The sequence below is a fragment of the Excalfactoria chinensis genome, chromosome 1 (assembly GCF_039878825.1).
Source record: "Excalfactoria chinensis isolate bCotChi1 chromosome 1, bCotChi1.hap2, whole genome shotgun sequence".
NCBI lineage: Eukaryota > Metazoa > Chordata > Aves > Galliformes > Phasianidae > Excalfactoria > Excalfactoria chinensis.
The window spans coordinates 163396053-163418171 of record NC_092825.1 but is presented as its reverse complement, the minus strand read 5'-3'; the positions used below and the strand labels follow the sequence as shown (position 1 = coordinate 163418171).

General features: G+C 41.0%; 1 protein-coding gene across 8 annotated transcripts in view; it reads right to left on the bottom strand.

Moving 5' to 3' along the window:
• Positions 1-47: 47 nt before the first annotated feature.
• The window catches only part of N4BP2L2 (NEDD4 binding protein 2 like 2), a 40028-nt gene continuing 17956 nt past the window's right edge, over positions 48-22119 (bottom strand). Inside the window, exons 6-11 of one of the 8 annotated variants that reach the window (XR_011906276.1) lie at positions 20726-20869; positions 7072-8810; positions 4434-4519; positions 3708-3753; positions 2964-3169; positions 48-223 (exon numbers count right to left, since the gene is read on the bottom strand). Coding sequence is in view for 3 of the 8 variants with exons in the window: in XM_072361591.1 (XP_072217692.1) it covers positions 3015-3169; positions 3708-3753; positions 4434-4519; positions 7072-8810; positions 20726-20869 (2170 nt within the window). In the remaining 5 variants the exon portion in view is untranslated. Of the gene's footprint in view, positions 224-2906; positions 3170-3707; positions 3754-4433; positions 4520-7071; positions 8811-19093; positions 20870-22119 lie in introns of those variants that run through there. The other 7 variants (XR_011906277.1, XR_011906278.1, XR_011906279.1 and 4 more) reach the window with 7 other exon arrangements.

Here is a 22119-nt window from a genome sequence, read left to right as displayed (position 1 = left end):
TCCAACTGGCTTCAGAAAGAGACCTTTTAACACACATAACAACAAAAAACATCTCAATTGTGACTTTTATTATGCGCATAAAGAAGCTGATGCTGGGGGAGGAAAATAACTACACATCTGCACCAGAAATTGATACTGGTTACTTTCTTCCAGGCTGCTCCTTACATTTAAAATCCTTGGTTGCAAATTGAAGCCTTTCCACTGTGGAATTAAAGCAAAGTTCCTGTAATAAAAGAAAGAAAAGATTTAGTTGAAATATCACAATAGTGCAGGCTTTAATTGCGGCAAGTCTGACCTTTGGACTAAAGAGTTCACCTATCTGAATTCACAAAGCCTGTTTCTCTTTCATACTCGGCTGCTGGCACCTTTTGTAATAACTGAAAAGGAACAGAGAGAAAAGCAGAAAATAGAAAATGGGGATTGAGGGGAAGGAATCAAAAATGAAAGAAAAATTGAAAAAAGAATAAAATCTGGATGTCAAAACTAGAGCCATAGCGAGGTCTCAGCAATCTCAAGGCTGAAAACACCCAAAAATAAGAGGAGTTACACAGTGGACGCTTTATTATTATTAATTTCTATTTTCTATTTAATCTTCCTTCCCTCTCCCCCCCCACTCTTATCTTTTATTTCCTCTTACTCCCACTGGTAATTATACTCTCTACTCGAGTAAGTTTTAGGCCATGTTTTCCTGGAAAGCTCCATAAAGGATAGGTGAGGTTTTCTGCTCATAATTCTGGGTGCTGTTTCATGCTAAATATCAAAGGACAGAGATTTCTTTTCCCCTTAATTATCACTGTAGCAAAGTAACAACTGGAAGAGGTTGACCCAGGGCGGGTATAACATCTTCTGTCGTATTACTGGAGAAATGGTTTCGTTTGCTTTGCAGTTTTCAGATCATTTATCGCTCCAGCCTAAAGAGAGAGGGATCAGTGAAGCAGCAAATCTGCAGCCTTGTTTTTCCACTTCACAGAATCACAGAATTATAGGGGTTGGAAGGGACCTCTAGAGATCATCGAGTCCAACCCCCCTGCCAAAGCAGGCTCCCTACACCACGTCGCACAGGTAGGCGTCCAGGCGGGTCTTGAATATCTCCAGAGAAGGAGACTCCACCACCTCCCTGGGCAGCCTGTTCCAGTGCTCCGTCACCCTCACTGTAAAGAAGTTCTTGCGCACATTCGTGCGGAACTTCCTATGCTGGAGTTTCAGCCATCTCTCAGATCTTCATTTATTGTGACAACACACGAAGCACCAGGTAGTCCCTTAACAACATATTTTAATGAGGCATGTCGAACTGGTATTCTCTTTAGCACTTGTTTCAAGTTAAAAACACAAGGAACACTGAGAAGGGGATTTGTGAGTAGGAACTGGAGATCATCAGTTTTTTTGTCAGCTCTTGAGAACTGTTTAATTTCAGGAAGTGAGAATTAAAACCAAGTTGTGATCGCAGTCACGTTTGTATGATTCCTACTTGTTCACAGTAAGAGTCACCGTGTCACAAATCCATTCTCAATGTTCAGGCAGAAATAGAAAATATTTCCTTTTATCCACATCTGGAAAACTCGCTGACTTCTCTTTCCTGCTCAGTTCCAAGGACATCCTTGCTTTTGCCACCATCACATCTGCGACTCCTTAATCTCTTGCATCACATACAAGCCAGACATTTTAATATCGAGGCCTTTGTAGATAGGATTTCACCCCTCCTGTCACTTCTCATTCACCATCACTGACTTGACCTGGCTGCCACTCATCTCACACTCACTCTTGGGTGGTTCTTTGCTGCCTCATCTCCTGGGCAGAGCCATCCCAGAGAAGCTGGAGCTCAAGTGCAGAGCTCTGCATACCAAAGCAAGCCCGCACTGTATGCAAAGCAATGCACAGATGACAATTTGTTTCAGCCTGATGAGGATTCAGACAGATCCCTTTGGGATATGTTTTCAGGTGAGCTCACCCAGTTTAATAGCTTCACGCTAGCTGCAGAAGCACTGCATCCAGCATAGGGAGATGCCAGCAATAGCACAGCCAGGAAAGGAGGACTGATAACGTGTCATCAGGAGATTTGTCTCACCCAAACAACTGTCCTGGGAGATATATTCCTGTGGGGAGTTACTGCTATGCCTCAAACACAAACATGCCTTTATTTTGTAATAATAAATGCAGATAAATGCTTAAACTGCTATCAGCTTTGTCAGCTTGCTCTACAGTTCTATTAGCATCTGGCAATGGGGGTTCCTGGTCTAAGAAGAGCTCTTTGGCACTAAAATAATACCCTGTTTTCACTAATCTCAGCATTTCATTATCATTATTATTTTAAATCAGGATCTCTTGCCTCATCTCCACAACAAATACTGATGTGCTGCCCACGCTGCTCTAAGGAGCTCTCAAATTACTTGAGATTAACCCTATGTTTTCTCAGAGAAACATAAACATCGTCCACTCTCATTTCAACAAAACCAGCCTGACGGAACAATACAGATACATCGTCATCTGACTGATAATTAAATAGTGCTTGGCCAATAATGCTTAGAACCATAGAATCATTAAGGTTGGAAAAGACCACTAAGATCACCCAGCCCAACCGCCAGCCCACCCCACCATGCCCGCTGCCCACATCCCTCACTGCTACACCCACACGGTTCCTGAACGCCTCCATGGTGGTGACTGCAGCACCTCCCTGGGCAGCTGTGCCACCACATCCCCGCTCCTTCTGAGAAGAAATTCTTCCCACTATCCAACCTGAACCTCCTCTGGCACAACTTGATGCCACTCCCTCTCATCCTACCACTGTTACATGGGAGGAGAGGCCAACCTCCAGCTCACCACAACCTCCCTTCAGGCAGCTGTAGCGAGTGATGAACTGAACACAGCACTTGAGATGTGGCCCCAGCAAACCTGAGTGCAGAGGAATGACCCCCTCCCTGCTGCTGCTGGCTGCACTATTGCTGATACAAGCCAGGATGCCATACCTTCTCCTTCACGCAGGTTGTTTTGTTTGTTATTTGAACCAAGATGTTCTGTCACAACTGATGGAGGACAGCACCCAGACAGCCGCTGCTGGAGCAGGTCGTGGTGTTCTCTGCCATCACCCCAGGAGACGTTTCTGGAAGCAGTTCAGAAGAGTCTTCGTTCTCGTGGTGACTTTCATTTAGATTTCCAGGGGTAATAACATCAGCTACAAAAATAAACCAATTGTAATCTGCAGCTTAAGATACCTGATGTTATATAATTTGTATCATGTCGGAATAGACTGTTTCCACAGCAAGCTTTTATTTCTGCAGAATGCTCGTGGTTTTGCTTCCTAAATGGCCTCACAAATAAGCGAATCATTTCAGGTTTAAATTATATGGACACACATCTGTCAGAGACAACCTGTATATCTATCAGCTTTACATATACACATACATATAAATCCTGCTTTTCTACTTCCTCTCAGCTCTCTAAGGACCTTCCTTTTCTGTCTCTTTCTGCTGCCCCATAAACAAACTCCTCTCCAATTTCAGGCAACAAATCCTATCAGCTTCCAGCAAACAATATTGTACTTTAATCTTGTTGTGCAATTTACAGTAAATTACACTAAACTAATACAGAAATAAAGGAACAAAACAACCAATAACTGGATTTCTGTGCTGAAAATCCTTGGCATTCTTCAATATTAACTATGTTCTCTACAAAGATGTTTATGCTAGTTTTGTATCACAAAACACACTCACCAGCCAAGGCACTTCCACTCCACAACCCATTTGCTTTCTGCTTCTCCTAAAATACATAACGACAGTATAGAGAAAAAGAGAGAGTTTGTGACAAGAGATTTTGCTATTCTGGGAGAGAACAAAGTCTACGTCCTATTTTAGAGTTACTGAGTCATTGTACCTACAGGATTTTCCTCATTTCCACTAGCAGGCAGTGCACCGCTCCTCAAGTGACACCAAACCTTTACAAAGCAGCAGTGGGAAGTAGCACAAGAGTAATTTGTAAGTCACGAGTTCTAATTAGACAAGGAAAGTTGAGCTGCCATCAGTCACTCTGTGACCTCTTTGCTCGTGGCGGGAGTAGCCATAAAGTTGCTGCTGTTTGCAGAGGGTGGCACTTGCTCAGATGATGGGAGAAAACCATGAGGAGGAAGACATTGGATACAGTGTGCTGTATTTAGTGAACACGCGCCAGGTCAGAAGGATCAAGGAAATCTTACAGTCTTTTTTTAATCTCCCACAGCTACTTTGTATGTACTTCTGAAGCTGAGCTTCCAAAACCTGGATCCTCCCATGGCATGAACTGGTTTTGGAAATACCCAGAAGTGCACATAAAGCATTCATCTCCTCATTGTGGACATTAAAAACGAAGGAGAGTTTACTAGCAAAGAGTAGAGCCCTGCTTCATGAGCTGAACGTAACACCTGGGATATTGGAAAGCCTTCCGAAGTCCCCTAAAATTCGTACCTCCACAGAGGTCTTCCACAGTAAATAGATCATCTTTGAAACTTTCCAGTCAAGAGGAACTACATAATCATCTGGCAACAAGGATTCTGCAGAAGAAAATATGTTTGCAGTTGAGTGTTCACATCTCTTCACGGCTAAAGTATATCACTGCATTAGAATGTTAGCTAATTCCTACATACGCCAGAAGCAAAGCCAAAAGTGACATAGAATCAAAGGCCATTGCACCAGAAGGGAGGGGAAAGAGATTTGGTTTTGGTTTCTTTTCTTAGGCAAAGGTTTGCGTTTCCCCCACACTCCCCTGAACCACAGCACAAACAAGAACAGAAAGCTCTCAGCCCATAAGTTCCACAAAATGCAGCCCAGTAACAAACTCCAAGTTTTAAAATGCTTCATTGTAGGAAGCTCTGCAGTGTTATTCAACAAATCACTGTCTGAAATGCTCTAAATGCAACAACTCTTCACTCCTTAAGGAGCTGAAAAGATCTTTCATAGGAAAGCAGTCTAAAATATGTTCAGTGCTTGTAAGAGAAGCAGCCAAGCGAGTAAGTCAACTTAATCTCTCATTTTATAAACATCCAAAAACATTTACTTACCAAAACTTTCCCCTCCAAAATGATTAAACTAAAACTGTCTGCAATTATCCCTCACAGAATCTACCTCCTGATGGAGTGGTTGGCAATCCTGCCTGCAGCATTCCCTGATTCTATGTGTATGTCAATAAACAACAGCCTATCGACACACCACCAAAAAGCACAAGAATTTCTGAAGCTGTGAGAAAAACTGTGTCTGAATCCGAACACGGTCAGCATTCTGCATGGAGCATTCATGCTTTTGAGGAGAAAACAATCCCACAGCAACCACATGCTGGTGGGAGCTCAGAGATATCAGGGCGGCTTTATATTTCTTAAAGGTTGCTTTAAGAAACTCATCTAGAATATCATATCACAGAATATCATATCATAGAATGGCCTGGGTTGAAAAGGACCACAATGATCATCCAGTTTCAACCCCTCTGCTACCTGCAGGGTCACCAACCACCAGACCAGGCTGCCCAGAGCCACATCCAGCCTGGCCTTGAATGCCTCCAGGGATGGGGCAACCACAGCCTCCTTGGGCAACCTGTTCAGTGCATCACCACCCTCTGTGTGAACAAATTCCTCCTGATATCTAACCTAAACCTCCCCTGTCTCAGTTTAAAACCATTCCCCCTTTGTCCTGTCACTATCCACCCTCACTAACAGCTGTTCCCCCTCCTGTTTATATGCTCCCTTCAAAATACTGGAAGGCCACAATGAGGTCTCCCCAGAGCCTTCCCTTCTCCAAAATAAACAATCTAAACACCCAGAAACTCACTCACAGAAGAATGACATTTGCTGCACCCAGCAATCGAGTGCTTTGAAATGCCTGTTCTGTTTGCTTTCCCCCTGGCAGATCACTTCTTTTAAGTCATGGCCAACTCCAGTCCCTCCTTGATGCTGGCAATCAAGACCACAGACATCAGCTCTTGCCAAGCTTAGAGTGCAGTAACATTACAGTAGCTGAGCACAACCCCAGTTGTTCCTGGCTCTGCTTAACCCTGTATGCACACGATTTGGTGCTAAACTGAGGTCAGGCAGCACTGCAGGTTCTTTGGGCCAGCAGTGCTGCCAGGGGGCTGCCATCACCGTTCTGGCAGGTAGCATTGCCATCAGCTTGTGTGATAAAAAGAATCGGCACTCCTGTTTGGGCACAGAGACAGAACATAAGCTGCTTTTCAGCCGTCTTTACATTTTTACATGAGGGTACACGGTCAAATTTAACTCCATTGAAATAAACAGGTGTACAGGATCAACAACTCAGTGTTTTAAAATCTATTTGTTTGCCAAACCAACTTACTGGTTTTTTTCCCCATAGGCTAAATTTAGGCCAAGGACGTTGCAGACCTTTACACACAGGGGACATGGGTGGCTCTTCCCATCACAGGGTGTCGCAGTGATTCCCAAACATGTCTCTTGTTGCTGACTGCAGCTCTGTGCCGCCAGCCGGCAGTGGTTTGGAAATCACAGTTGCCACACACAACTCCCCTGAGCACTGATGTGCTTCTAAGTAAGTCAATGTGTGAAACTGAAAGTACAAACATAAGACAACTAGAGCTGCGGAAGGCAAACGTGCCACTATGACACCCAGTCACGTGTGATTAAAAAGAAAGTACTGAACGGCTGAAAATGCATCCTGTACGTTTGATAGCAAAGTGGAACTTACATTTGATTCTGGAAAAGTTTCTCAGTTGTACCTAACCCATAATGGGGTTTATGAGTAAACCCACATTAGGGTTCGTTCCTTTTTCTTTGCTTATGAGAAAATGCAACAAACATATACCAGATAAAATTAAAATAAATAAATTAAAAAAGAAACTCAAACATGCAGGCTTTATGTAGCAGCAGATATTTTGTACCCTCTTTTCCATTTAGTTCGGTAATCAACACATTAAAGCCATTCTGAGAATGATGTATTCACATCAAGAGCTTCACACTCTGGATTTGACGTTACTTAGACACCATCACTACAGAGAATGTAGTGCCTTGGAGAGAAAGTGCAGATGATTTTAAGAATGAACATTTAACCACACACAAATATATATATATTTACACAGCATTACCCAGTGGAAGACCTGGAGAACCAAAGAGCTGCACGAGTTGAAAAGCAAATCCTATAGATAGGGGAAGCCTCAGGAAGCTGGCTTTCACATTCCCGTCTTGTTTAAATGCAGGTGGAGAAGCCTCTGCCGGCTCAGTGCCATCTGTTTTGTGCACGTTTGCAACACACCTTTCCAAGATGCTCAGATCTTCTGCATGTTCAGAATCAGCTTTAACAGAAGACAAAATATCTGGTTGGCTGCTCGTGACGTCTGAGGAGGTTTGTTCACTCTCACCTACTCTGTTACCAACTGCCTGTTGCTGCCTCGGAGTTTGAGCTCGCTCCTCCTTTGTCGTGGAAACGCTACAAGAAAACTTGGGCATTGGAGAAGACTGTCCCAAATGAAAATACGAAATAGCACGTAAAGGGGAATCCACACCGGGGCTGGGCAAGGAATAGGGTTCCTGAGGGCCACTGTGCGGTGCAGCATACTCCTGAAACACCAGGCTCTGCTCATGTCCCAGTCCACGGTCCTGGTGCAGAAAGCCCTTTTGCTCCACTTCTAACACACTTTCTGAGGGACCATCAGCTTTTAGTGGGACTTCCTCCCCTCCCTCCGTACCACCAGCAATCTCTCTGGGCAGATTAAACTTGGGTGCCAAGTTGACTATTCTTCTGTACCTTTTTTTCTTTGGTGCAACCAGTGCAGCATCATTTCCTGAAGCATTTACTTCCATTGAACGGAGTGTGGAGGCGCTCCTGGGTTCCACAAGAGAACCCACATGCTTTTCACCAGGCGGAGATGCCAACAGGCCACTGCTCTGTATGTTACCTGCCTCCTCAGTCACCATTTCCTGCTGGTTTTCCTTTACCAGTCCCTCACTGGGCTGGGGGCAGTTCAGCTCTCTTGAATTGTTGGTGCACATCTGTTCGGGTTTCCTTGCTTTCTTCTGTCTTTGCTCACTTACAAACTGATCCTCAGACCAAGAAGGAGAAAGTTGTGTATCAAAACCCTGCTGCAATTCCTCAGCAGACGAACTAACTGAAAAAGAAGCCCAGGCATCAGAGCAGTTCTTCTCCTCAGGTGTCACTGCACTTTTATTGTCTGTGTTACTATCAGGTACCTTGTAATGCACTTTGGAATTGTGACAGAGAGACACTTCTTTTTCTTCACCATTTAAATGCAACTGTTCAGCTTCCACATCAGGTTCACATGTACTTTTAAGTTTGCTTTCTGTGCTGGACAGCAGACTGTTACCGTTGGAGTTGCATTCTGCCTCTTGGATACAGCCGCTCTTGCAAAGATTTTCCCCCCTATGCCTTTGATTCACTTCCTCACCATCAAACACGCTTTCGGTCGTGCTTCCAGTACAAAGGGGTTTCTTATCTGTTAGAAGTGAGCTGTCGCTTTCTACAGGCACTTCATGTGTCAGCACCCCATTGGGTACAGCTGAGATCTCTAAGACAGGAGAGCTCACAGCTTCTGTCCCACTTTCCGTATCACCATTTGGCCGCTCCTCACAACCTCCCACTGGATCCTCAGGACCTTCCCCAGACACACACAAGGACTTTCTGTTTTCCTCTTCTGAGTCATCACCTTCACTTTCAGATGTTTCCTGGTTGTCCGGGCTGAGATGAGCCGCTCCACCTACATTCTGCTTTGTGATTTCTGTCAGCTTCGTTCTCTTGTTTCTTTTTCGCTTTCTCCTCTGCTTTACTTTTGCCAAGGGATGCCCGCGGTTTTGCTTTAGAATTCTCTCCCTGTGTGGAAAAATAACAATAAAAAGAGTTTAAAAACTAATATATACAACAATATAACAGCATGAACATACTTGTGGTGCTCCACTTGAAGCGTATTTACCATTAACGATGGTCAAACACAGACCATCTGCTTTTTAAAAGTGACAGAACCTCAGATAAGAGCTTCTATTGATTAAACACAAGTGTAGACCTTACAGCTCAGAACAGTCTTGAACGTCTGACATATAAATAAATACAGTCGCAGTCTCATTAACTTAGTTTTACTAAAAGTACCAAAAAAAAATCACTGAAATCCCATTTCTGGATGTCTTCTGCTATTCTGAGATTCCTGAAACATCACACTGAGCAGAGGGGTACCAAGTAAGGAAATGTCATCCATAGGGATTCTATAGACTACACTTAGAACTGAAGACGGTACCAACCAAAAGTCTGAATAATACACAGACGTGGGTCTACAGCAACACTCTGATGCTGCTCAGTGTGTTATGAGTGGGCACACGTTTGGAGAAGAGAATATTTCACATTCTATTTGCAACAAAACAATACACTACAGACAAAGTAGCCCAGCTGTAGGCAGTGATTTAAAGTGAATTTTGCCTGCATTTCTCAACAAATTCAATAGATTGCAGCCCTAGATATGACTTCTCTGAGATTGTGTTAGTTAACCCTGAAATGAACGCAAGTAAGAAAAACCCTCCAGGCCACACCACAGACACAGCATTACTAAAGCCCCAGTGCCTTCACATGGCTGCATTGAGTGCTGTGGATCACAGAGAAGACCTTGTGGGAAAGCACACACATCTAATTGCCCTGAAATGGCACCCAGATCTGGAAGCATCCCCCTAGGAAAACAGATTTCCTCCTAATGCTGGTATTTAAGTCTACATGGTGCTCCTCTCAGTAATGATATCTGACTTCCTCTTGCACAAATGGGGATACTTTTCAGGAGAGGGTGCTGTACTTTAAGTGCAGGTACCTGTACTGCGTATTAGCCAAGATGAATTGCACTTGGACAATATTCCAAGATGAACAGCATTCTGCTCACAGTGCCCTCCCTACACTCAAACACACTTCCCCTCACCCCAAAGAGGCACAGGTCTCTTGGAAGAAAAAGAGAAGTAGTTTTAGGACTGACTAGATTCCCTTTGGCTATTGAATGGGACTGCAGAAAAGTAAGATGCCTACAACAGTAATTAAAGAGGGTTTTGTTTATTAGGTGTAACCCAGGTTTGTCTGAACTGCAGACTTATTGCAGAACATGCCTTAAATCCTGACACTAACATTCCTCCTTCTGAAAAGGAGCTTTAGGAAGCGTTTTTAGAGGAGGAAGTTCTCTGAGGTTTTCAAAGCAATGACGTCCCTCCCAAACAGGGTACAAAAGAGCATTCAATTTGAGCTTGCTTTGAATGGAGCACGGAAATAAAACAGCAGATGTGAGCGCCAGTTCCATGGAGAATCTGCCATTTGATCTTTGTGCCGTCATTGACAGCTCTGCTGAAATGACCAGCAGATTGCCAGTGTCAGCACCAGCACGGGAGGGCTGAAATCCAGCAGCAAAGGAACAGACTCCTCCAGCCTCATCACTGCAATAAGCTCCACACCATTAATTCAGATTCAAAGAAGCAAAAACGTACTGGAGAGGATTCACTTTAGAACGCAAGAACTGCAGAAACACAACCACCAAATAACATGGAAAGAACACAGGATAACCCACAGAAGCCAGCAGCTGTTATTGCACTGGAACTGCTGCACGTCATAATAAAGATGGTAGCAAACATTGGTCCAGATGGATGATTTTGTGTGCCTGGAAGTATAATCTAATAGTAAGAACCACCAGTTCACATTAAATACAGCCGCACCAGTTCTCCACCTTGGAAGAGAGATTTTAGATCAGCTCAGTGAACTCAGTTTTCTAAGGGTTTGGGTTTAGCTCCAGAAAGGACTAAAATGAAAAGGGATGTGATGGACGACTGAGGGCAGAATAATTCATTGCATTATTCTTCCCACTTCTTCAGTCCTAACAAAAAACACTGCCTCCAACAAACACTGTCATGCACTGGGATGCCACAGCTGAGATTTCCTGTGTGGGGTATATCCAATATCACATTATGGTTGTTGTTTTTCATTTAGTAAAGTGAATTGTCTGCTAATTGTCTTACATTTTAACCCAGTTCCTCCTCTTTTAGCCCAATTATGTGCTTTTTGGAAGAGTTTTCCCCCACTCATAAAACCACAGAGCACACAGAGAAAGCCTGAGAACCAGCATGGAGATGGACTTCTTCCTTAACAGGGGCAATTGCTAGCAAGTTGTTTTAGAGCACACAAAACACTCAAGTGGGAAGAAAAACACTGCAGGTTCAGTTGTCATTTACATTTTGCCACGTATTGTGCATTTTAAAGAGACACAACCGTTTAGTAATTAAGGCCTTAGCAATGTAATAGTATTTGTGTTGGAACAGGAATTCACGTTCTATAACGATACTTGGATATTTCTCAGCCTGCCACTTCGGCAATGTCAAAAGGTTTTTCCCATAACTCTGTTACACGTGACCTCAAGGTTTAACCCAATGCTCAAAACAGCACCTTAGAGGCAGCGCTCAGAGCCCTCACTGCAGAAACCAGCATTTTCATCACAGCTGAGGCAGAACAAGCAAAGAAAACCTATGGAAGGTGGGAACTTGTTAAAAAGAAAAACTGGAAAATGAGAAAAAGAGGGGAAAAAAGAAGCCAGTTATTTTAATGAAAGTTTATTTTAACGAACTTCAGCTCTACATTTAAACTGATGTCTCCTTGATGTCAAAACATGTCTATACAGTAGTTACTGTAATGGAAACACAGAGGAACTGATACATTTAAAAAGTGATTCTGTACGACATTTAGCAACGAGCTACACAGCCTTTGAGAAAATCACCATTAATTTCTAAAGCCTCCATAAGGAGTGGGCTTTCAATGAGAGCTCTACTAGAGATGCTTACATAAAGAGGTAATTGCTGGGATACGGTTTGCCTTCCCTTCCTGTTAAGTCCATGGACATGGCTGAACAAAAACATTCTGCTTCATGACCTAACCTGACTGCAGCAGCACGCAGAAATGGTGGTGATAACCTTGGAATAACAACAACAAAAACCACAGCGCCAGCCTCTCCTGTTTCATATTTTGCCTTTCATTCTTAAATGCTGAAGATGCAGTTACTCAAAACCAAATGGAACTCTGGTATAAGGCGATTAAGCAATAGGGAAAACCACATGCAAAGTAAATTTGAGCCTGTTAATCTAAAAAAAAACCCAAACAACTGCTCAGCAACACAGGGCTTTCCAAAAGGTGACATTTCATCAGACGCTGAGCATCCAAATTAGCAGTTCCAGTACCCATCACTTGCTGGTTCTCCAGCAGTCCTTCATAGGTGGGTTCAGTTGCTTAAACCAAAATGGAAAAGCAAGCAAAAACCATATATTTTTGTAGCTGTTGAGCCAATTCAAGACACCAAAACAAGAAGAAAGATCTGTGTGTAACTGAGAGAAAGGAAGCGGTGGGAGCAACGTAACTCCTGTCAGCAGCAGAAAGTTGGGATAGAAATTCACCATATACGATTCATAAGAAATGCTTACACTTTGCAGTGCTGTACATCAGTGCTACCTAACCCAAACCAGTAACAATCCTACTAAATGGGTTCAATCTCAAGTGATCCTGTGCATGGCAGGGGGTTGGAACTAGATGGCCTTTAAGGTCCCTTCCAAGCTATGGTTCTATTGTTCTTCATTTTGCAACAGCAATGAGAACTGAACATACACCCTCATGAAATACGCTATTCTATCACAGTGCTCAAAGAGTTACTCCAGTTTTGACCACTCGACAGAACTGCTGTTTATATTGTTCCATCTACTGTACAACCAGCCATCACACCCCTGGTCCAGACACAGGAGACACTGATCCAAGGAGAGCATAGAGACCAGCACACAACAGGTTTGATCACAGCATGTCTTTAGAAGCTGTTCATTTAATCAAATATATGTGCAACTTTACTACTTCACTGTGAAGTAAAACGTAAAAAGAAACAAACAACAACCAACTGAAACCCATCAAAAACTCCACCTGCCTTAGGTGCTAGTCACAGCAATTCAGCTTTCGTATGATGGTCCATTCAATCCACCATTGTGGGTGGGGTGAGCCCACTGATTGCTTTCCTGCCCACTTGATGAAAGCTGTGTCTGTCTTCTGACTGAAAGAGCTCTTTTCCTTCTCCTCTTCTGGCTCTTTCATCATGCGTTGAACAAGCGTTCATGAATGCGTTGAACAACACACAGGAAGTCCACCCTGAATACACTGATGGATACACACACGTGCACACATACACACTGAGTGCATTTCTGCCCAGTATCAAATACCTACTTCTTGATCAAGTGAAACAGCTCAGAAGCCACCCTCAACATCATTCAGGTGCCACAAGTATCTCACCAGACACATCTCCAAATACCAACCAGAACAGAAAACAAGAGAGAATTATCACTCTTCTTATTTATGAAGGCTCAAATAATCAATTTCCATTTAAGCTCCCTTTGGGAAAATTCCATATGGATGCAGCTGCCAACACTACCCACAGGAAATACAACATGAACCATGTTTTCAAGTCTGATATCGTTTCTAACATAAGTTTTATTACTTGTTTGATAACAGCTTAACCATGAAGACAACTTGTTCAAAACGAATCCAGGCTAGACAACAAATACACTATTTGAAGACACTGCAGTCAAACATGTTCTAGTTGAAGTTCGGGGCAATCTGCTGTGCAGCACTCCTCCCTAATTTGCTATTGACATGAAGACATTTTTATACGAGGCTTTTAAGAACACTTCCTAAAACAGGATGGAAAAATCCCTCTTTCCCTGACAACAAGCAATTGTTTGTGTAACGTTTTTGAACAAACTATCACTAAATACACATATCTGGATACAAAGCAATTAGTTCTGACTAAATCATAAACACCGTCAGCAACAGTGGGGCACATTTCACTCACCACATCCTAAAGTTGGTAACCCAGGCTGGAAACCATCAGCTGAAGCACGCGGATGAAGACTGTACCCAACCAAATGTTGTCTGCTGCAAATGCAATTCACAGCTATTGAAAAACACAACAGTTACCTTAAAAGTTTCAGGCTTTTCCACTCCAAATGAAGAACAATGTTGCTGCAACAAACACACCTTTCAGTGTAACTCACATATAAACTAACACATTTGAAAATACAAGGCAGTCCTGCACAGGAGCGTACCCTTGATTTTAGAAGAAAGATTTGCATTCAGAGATTAAATTCTGAGAGCCACATCCCAATTCGTTCCACAGCTCCCCTCCCTTACAGTTTGCTGCAGTTCAGGCACGTACTCAGGCAAAGTCCATCTGCATGGAAAAGGTGGATTTGCTGAGGTGCTGAGAGAGCCTGCAGTACCACCTTGCAGTGCGGTCCACAGTAAGACAGACTTTCCAGATCCTGATTTCTGAAAAATAGCCTCATCGTGTGCACATCTACTTGAAGTACATAAATAAAACCAACTATTATGGGGCATCCGCAACCTCCTTGGGCAACCTGTTCCAGTGCGTCACCACCCTCTGTGTGAAAAACTTCCTCTTAATCTCTAACCTAAACCTCCCCTGTCTCAGTTTAAAACCATTCCCCTTAATAATAAGGAAGCAAAAGAAGTGCAATGAGAGCAGAACGGACTCCTTGGAGGTACGTAACAAGATGCTTTCTGCTCGGATCTTCCAGTGCAGGAAAACAGGTTTTAGCTGTATTCAAAAGAGCCTCAATCAACAAAACTGTAGGTAATTAAATATCTACCAGTTCTGGAATCAGCATCAGTTTGAGCTGAGGAGCATCGAGAGAAGTCTGTCCTTGGACAGAAACTGAAAACTACAGAGATGGAAGCTCATACCTACAGCGCTCCAAAAGTAACGCCTCACAACAGATACCAAGAACGTGATAATACTACTTGATAGAGCAAACCATCAGCAACAAATCACTCTTTTTCAACATAATTACCACTATTAGCTCTGCATTTTTGCTAGCAATGAAATAAATGCACTCATAAAAACCTGCACCAACTTATTTTATTATATACATATTTTTAATGTTCCCTTAAGATCTTAAGAACTTCCCATGCTGCAACTTCTATCCATTACTTCTCATCCAGTATGAGCCTGGCTCCATATTCACAGCCTCCCATTAGGAAGCTGAAGCCCACACTAAGCTGCTTTGGCCCCAGTACTCTCTTGTTCAGTCTGAACAACCCCATTCCTCCAGGCTCTTCTTGTGCACCATGCTCCGGGTCCAAAGCACTCTGGTGACCCTGTGTTCTATTCATTCCTGCGTCACATCTTATTCATAGCAAGGCTCTCAAAGCTTCACACACTCAACACGAACATCACAAAATCAACAGTTGAAAGATGAACTCATTTAATCTCATTACATCTCACTACCCTACAGAGCAGCTACACCATAGTCAGCTACCCACAAAGCCTTTCCTCAAGATCCAGGGCAACAATAACAACAAAAAGACAGCACAATGAATGTGACTTCAGCATTCATAATTAGAAACAGGAACTCAGTCTAGACTGCTGGAACCAAACAGAAATACAGAATGGAACCCAACGCTCCAGCTGTGTTTTTTTATATACACACACATGTAGAATGCTACTTTATTCCCATACACAATGCTACATAGCTGTAAGCATGGTCCTGTAACTGGAAGTTTCATAAAGTGAAAGAAGTTCTGTAATTTTCTCAGGTACACCTCACTGAGCATTTGGAGTATGTATGAAACAGTTTAATCTGCTGTCTGCAAATGAAACTCAAATTCTACATGCCTGTCTGGCTTCAGATCCAATGTCTACGCTTCACTTCTCATGAATCTTGGAAAGCAATGTATTCATCTCACAAGCAGAGTGAAAATGCAAGGAAAAAAGCTCACTGGGGGAGAAGGAATATAACCCAATCCACTCCAAAGCACATCCACAAACCATTAGAAGATCATGGTACAAGCCGGGTGTGGGAAAGCTGTTTGGTACACTATGAGGATAAGAGGTAACAGCATTGAGTTGCTCCAGGGGAGGGTCACGTTGGATATGAGAAATAATTTCTTCTTAGAGTGGTGAGGTGTTGGAACAGGCTGCCCACCATCCCGGGAGGTGCTCAAGAAAAGGGTAGATGTGACACAAATGCAAAAAACCCCACATTTAACACCATAAAAAGGCCGCAAGTAGGGCTGAGAAAGTTACCTTCATAGTTACAGTACATCCTGACTTGGCAGAACACAGCAGTTACAGCACTATGAAACAGTAAGGTACATATTACAAGGTCAAGGATCGCTGACCTAAGAAAGGAAGGAGCAACTCTCAAAGGGGAAACAGCACTATCATCTAAAAGGAAATGCAAGACTCGTTCCAGATGCCATACTTCTCAATGCTTTTGGTATTCCTGATCTATCTGTCACAGCCTACCTAAAGCCGAGGACATCACTGGCTGCTTTTCTGTTACCACAGAAATAAGAACGGAAATGATCCGGCCCTGATAAACTTTTATGTATTGCTTTATCTTCCACATACCTTAAAGGCCAGCTATGCTGTCCACATATTTTTCTGTGAACTGAAAGTAAGCTGATTTACAGCTATCCAAGCCGATTAGCTTTCGTAGAGAAAAATATAAACCCTAAATTGATATATCAGCAGATTCTCATCTAGGAAATAATGCAGAGCTTTAATCTAACAAAAGTTATGGTGTTTCAGCAATACCATCCAGCCCTTGCTTTTGTTTTGGAAAGATGATTAGATAAAATAATGAAATAATGGTGAAAAAAAAAAATAATGTAAAATGTCACTGAAGAAATACTGAGAAGTGTTCCCACATATCTGACCTATACAAAATATCTGAACACTTCTAAATTGAACATTTGATTTCAATTGTATGAACTACATTCCAACACTATGTTGTCTCATTGCTTCTTACCAGGTGTTGTAATACAGGTCTCTTTTCTTTTGTATGGAAACCCCTCAATTCTCAACAGACATCCCACGATGTACCAGCAGAGAGGGAAGGAATTTCTTCCAACTAACTTGATTGCTGGGAAGAGGCAGAAGTTCTAATGACAGGTGCCATATAGATGAATGTGAAACGATAACTTTTTTTCCTTTTGCAGCTCATTGAAAATGAATGATATTGGTCAGCTCAAAGAATGAAAGGACTGACACAGTCTAAACTACAGCAAGAAAAACAATCAAAGAAAAATGAGTCAGACAGAGCCCAATCTTCAGTTAGCTATTACAGAGCAATAAAGAAAAGCTACCAGCTCTGTAGAATGCAAAACACAAAAGACAAAAACCAGGCTTTCACCTTTACAGGAAAAATAAGAACATAAAAAAGTATTCAGCACAGCAAAATAGATCAGAATGAACCAAAAGGGGACATGACTACCAGAACAGAAGATAGAATTCTTAACAGGACACCACATAACATCAAATATATATATATGTATACAAATATGTACATATATATATATACACACATAATGTAGGAGCAATTAAAAAAATAATTATATATATAATTATTTTTAATTATAGAAATATAATTATTTTTAATTGCTCTTACATTAGGTCTAATGTTTACTATTTATTATTATATTTTTGTAAATGTAAAAGTAACATCAAATCATCTGTCAAAGCTCTCAGTACTTCAGGACATCAAGTTCAGGTCAAGCTGTAAAACTAGAGCTTCCCCCCCCTTTTATAACAACACATCAGCTACCTGCTAACAAAATATGCAGTTTCACTTATGCGCGATTTAAACAACATGATTAGGAAAGTAGATTTTAAAGCTACAGCTAAGCACCTGAACTCTGCTGTTTAAATGTATTTACCAAACACTTCACTACTTTGAAATATACAGTAGATACTTAGAACCTGCATTAGCTACACTAACATTCTACCTACTACTCTGTTGCTATTATTTCATCAAATACTATGAACTAGCAATTCACTAGAAATCAAACCAAAAGATAACAATAGGAATTCACCTACGATGTCTGGAAAACCAATAGCTGCACTGAATAAAAACCATGCTGGATAATAAAAATAATTAGACCTAAAGTCCAATGGAACTGACTCCTAATTGAAAAAGAGCCCTTATATTTCCTGTATGTACTTCTTGGCACACTTGTGAGTGAGCAAGAGAAATCCAACACCTGCAACACGTGTATTTCATGTCCTCTTTCATTTTTATTCTCATATTTATATCTTAGTACGCCATCAAAGACAAGAAAGCAACTTCTGTCTCAGATGCACACATTTCTAGTCCGTAGCTTAAACCAAATGCAATACCCTCACTAAACATGAATATACTGTGAAACAACAAAGCTGTTTGTACCTGTTGTGTCGCTGTACTTACCTTGGAATACATCACTACAGATCAAGCACTTTCCAATAACTTTTTGATTCTTTGTCAAGTTGCAAAGCAATCTGCTCTCGTTGTGTGTCTTTCACAAATAGCAAACCTATGTTGACCAACACGCCTCTGCATGTCAGAACTACTCACCATCCACCAACAACTTATTAAAGCAATAAAACACAAAAATGCTCCATCCTTTTAAAGCAGTAATAATTCACGTCTACTTGAATCCAAACTTTCAGTTAGAGAGAACTTAAGTATCAATTAAATATTGCTTTCAAAAAAAAAGCCCATTTCCTTTGCAAACAGAAGGTGACAGCACCAAAAGATACGACGTCCAATTCCAATAATAACCACCTTTTGGCAATACCTTAGCACGCTCTGTGAACAGTACATTACCTCGTCCCCTTGTTATGGTTTAAGGTACTACAGAACACGTGAGTAAATTAAATGTGTCTCACTCTCAAAAATAAATCCCTCTCCCTCTAATTTGAAGTGCACTTTTATAGTGAAATGTAAAAAGTTCCAGATAACGAAAGCATTGCTGATCATTGACAATGATTTCCACAGTTCTCTTGAGACACGGAAAAAGATGACCATGGAAATTAAAATACAGTAACACAATTGGTATGAATAATACACAACAAGGGAGAGCTTTGTTGTTGTTTTTTTTAAAGTATCATAGTATCGTGCGAGTTGGAAGGGACCTTAGAGATCATCGAGTCCAACTCCCAGGTTTCGAGCCCCCTGTGTAGCGAAGCGGCACTTCTACCCCTTGCGTCACAGGGGGGATTCAAACCTGGGCCCTCCACTGCAGCAGGCAGCAGCTTATACCACTGCGCCACTGGGGGCATGAAGTATACACAGTTGTTCAATGTATTAAGAATCCATGCATTACTTTCATTACTTTTTGAAGTATTAGGACAATTATGTAAATGTGAAACTGCTGACTTTAATCCTAGAGTTAATAAAATACCTTAGAAAAATATCATTCTTGACATAGGTTAAATTGTACAAATGTAGATTTGCACAGTAGTTTGTGAAGAAAAACACAGAAAGCTACTTCATTACATACCTGCATTTTCAAGTTTAGTTACTCAGACTTTAAAGGTAAAGCACCTTCTAGAGCCCCTAGGTCGTACTGTCTAGGAGTACCGAATGAAAGTCATGCTGGCTTCACAATTTTCAAAATTCTGATGACTACTGCATTGTAATAGTAACAAGAGAACGAAGAATCGTTTGATCTATAGGTTCTCATGTTCTTCACAAGCCTTCCTCTTCGAGATCTACTCATTCAGTGTTTTAGAAAATCAAGCACAGTCAGACCCGAAGAAAAGCTGGTTCAGCCAACGGGTTAGTAACAACACTCATCTGCATGAAAGCTTAAAAAAATACTTGCACTGAATTACTAAAACAACACCGAAGACAAATATATTTTATTAAAACAGTGAGCAGTTAGAAAGCAAGCGATTCAGCAGTTTTTAAGCCAAAAAAACAACAACAACAAAAAACAAACCAAACAAAAAGCAATAAATTAGTCTATCTCCATGCTGGTTCTTTTGCTGTTATGTGCTAAACAGATCACATTGGCTGTGCCAAAGTAAGAATACAACATGGTTTTACAGAAGTATATCCATTATTTGCATTGAATGGATGCATCCCAACTGATGAGATCTGACAGCCTAATGAATTACATGCTTTGTTTCTAGATGAAAGTAGTGGACAAAGAATGACTTGATGGATTTTGCCTGCAGTGATAGAATTTAGGTTTTTAAACAGAAAAAGATCAATGGTGTGCAGACACCACCGCATTCTATAGGCTGCTGTTCAGAATGAATGAATGAATTTGAAAAACGGAGGTCATGGAGTTTGAGGCTGGTGAATACTGCTGCTTCAGCTGGGATGAGCTTCTGAGATGATCCAGAAAATGCATGCCTTCTGTTTGCCAGTAGTTTTTGGCAATATCTACCACTTAAAACAAAAGCACAACCCGGGACATCATCGTTTAAAAGAAAAACATAAAAAGTCTCATCAAAGACAATGAGAACCACTAAAATTGATTAATTAATAAATAATCTCTTCTTTTGGGACTTAGTTTTCAAAGATATCTAACAAGACCTTCTTCTTTAAAGAAAACCTTCCATATGTTGTATGAAAACATCAGTGTCTTACCTTTTTGGGGAAGAAAGACTATGCTATACCTCATATCAAATATTTTACTAAAAACAAACTTATTACAACTGTAATAAATATAGCTTTTAAAAACATTTATGTACAGTTTTATTTACATCAAAGTCCACTAAAGGAAAAACCTCCTGAAGGAAATGATCTTGAACCAAGCCTATTTAAACCAGAAGATCCACTGGTTTATCGGAGGAGATGACGTTTTTTTAGAGGGGAATAAAGGATTTTTATCACTGACTGCAACTGTATTATCAGCTACTGGAAATACTGTAAGAATTCCATGAGTCTGTATTGCCTCCCCACCTATGTCTTCGCTGCACAGGTGGCCTCTGCGTGTGTTTGTGAGGAGGCAACTCTGAATTCATGACAATAGGGATGGATATTTGATATTCGTATCGTTCCAACATCTGAGCAATCTTCTCACGAGTGACCCCATGTTTATTCCTCCTACAAAAATAAAAATTTAAATGAATTGCCTGGCATGGTCATGTTTACAGCCTATGAGAGAAAAAAAAAAAAACACAAATAAAACTTAATTTCACATTTTTTCTCCTTGCTTCTCATTTCTACAAGAACTGTGCGTATTTTTTGGTATTTCTTAGCAGTAACCATTATGTAATTAAAAATCATACATACAACTAAGTCAAGTGTCTGCATAAGTTTTAATTTTAAATGTTATAACATTTCAATATAAACTTATTTTACACTGCATTCTCATTCACTCAGTATTCAATTTGCATTAATGCCTATTTTATTTTTAACAGTTCACCACAGAACGTACTAAGTAACAGAAAACAATACAGCCATTCTTCTCTGTAAAGAAATCTGATGTCACTCACCAAAACATACCTAAACAGCCCTAGAAACATTTTTGTTCCTATTTATTCTTAAGACTTTATATTGTATACTAGCTAATGAGTAGAGAAATGAATACCTTACAAGCTATTATTTAGGAAAGTAAACCAGCATAAAAAATGGAATAATATGATTTCAAGATTTAATGACACAGTATTTTCTCATCAATAAAACAAAGGGAAACAAAGGGAAACATTTTAAAATTGCTTTTTAAAACAAGCACTGCATGCTCATCATACTTCACTGGATTTCACTGATACTTGTCGCAAATTTAGAAGTATACACAAAAAGGAGAGATTAGGCACATAAGGGAAAGTGTCTAAGCAGCCTAAAGAGACATCATGTTCTTGCAGTAGTGAACAGCCACTGCTTTCAGTGAGAACCTGGCCTACTAAGAACCTGAGACATTAGAAATTACACTGTAATGTTTCTGTTTCCTCAGCACCTACGGAACAGCAACTCAAAATTCACATTAATAGAATTTCAGCCTGAACTAAAACCACAACAATGAACCTAATGCACAAACTGAGCGCTGAATTAGCAGCACTGCAACAGAACTGACTCCAGAAAAAGATCAAGACAGCATATCCTCTTTGGGTACATCTTCCCTAATCTTTTTGGCAGCCTGGATACGTGAAAGAACATAAAAGGCAGCTCATCCTTCACCAACAGATGTACCAACAAAATCTCCTAGGAGACAGTTATACTTTGAAAGCTTATCTGTTGATAACAGCAACATTCCACCACTATTAAAAGCTTCTACATTAAAAGAATTTTGCCAGGCAAAGCATCCCAATATACTGATAAAATAATATTACATAGACCTTATCTCCTATAAATAG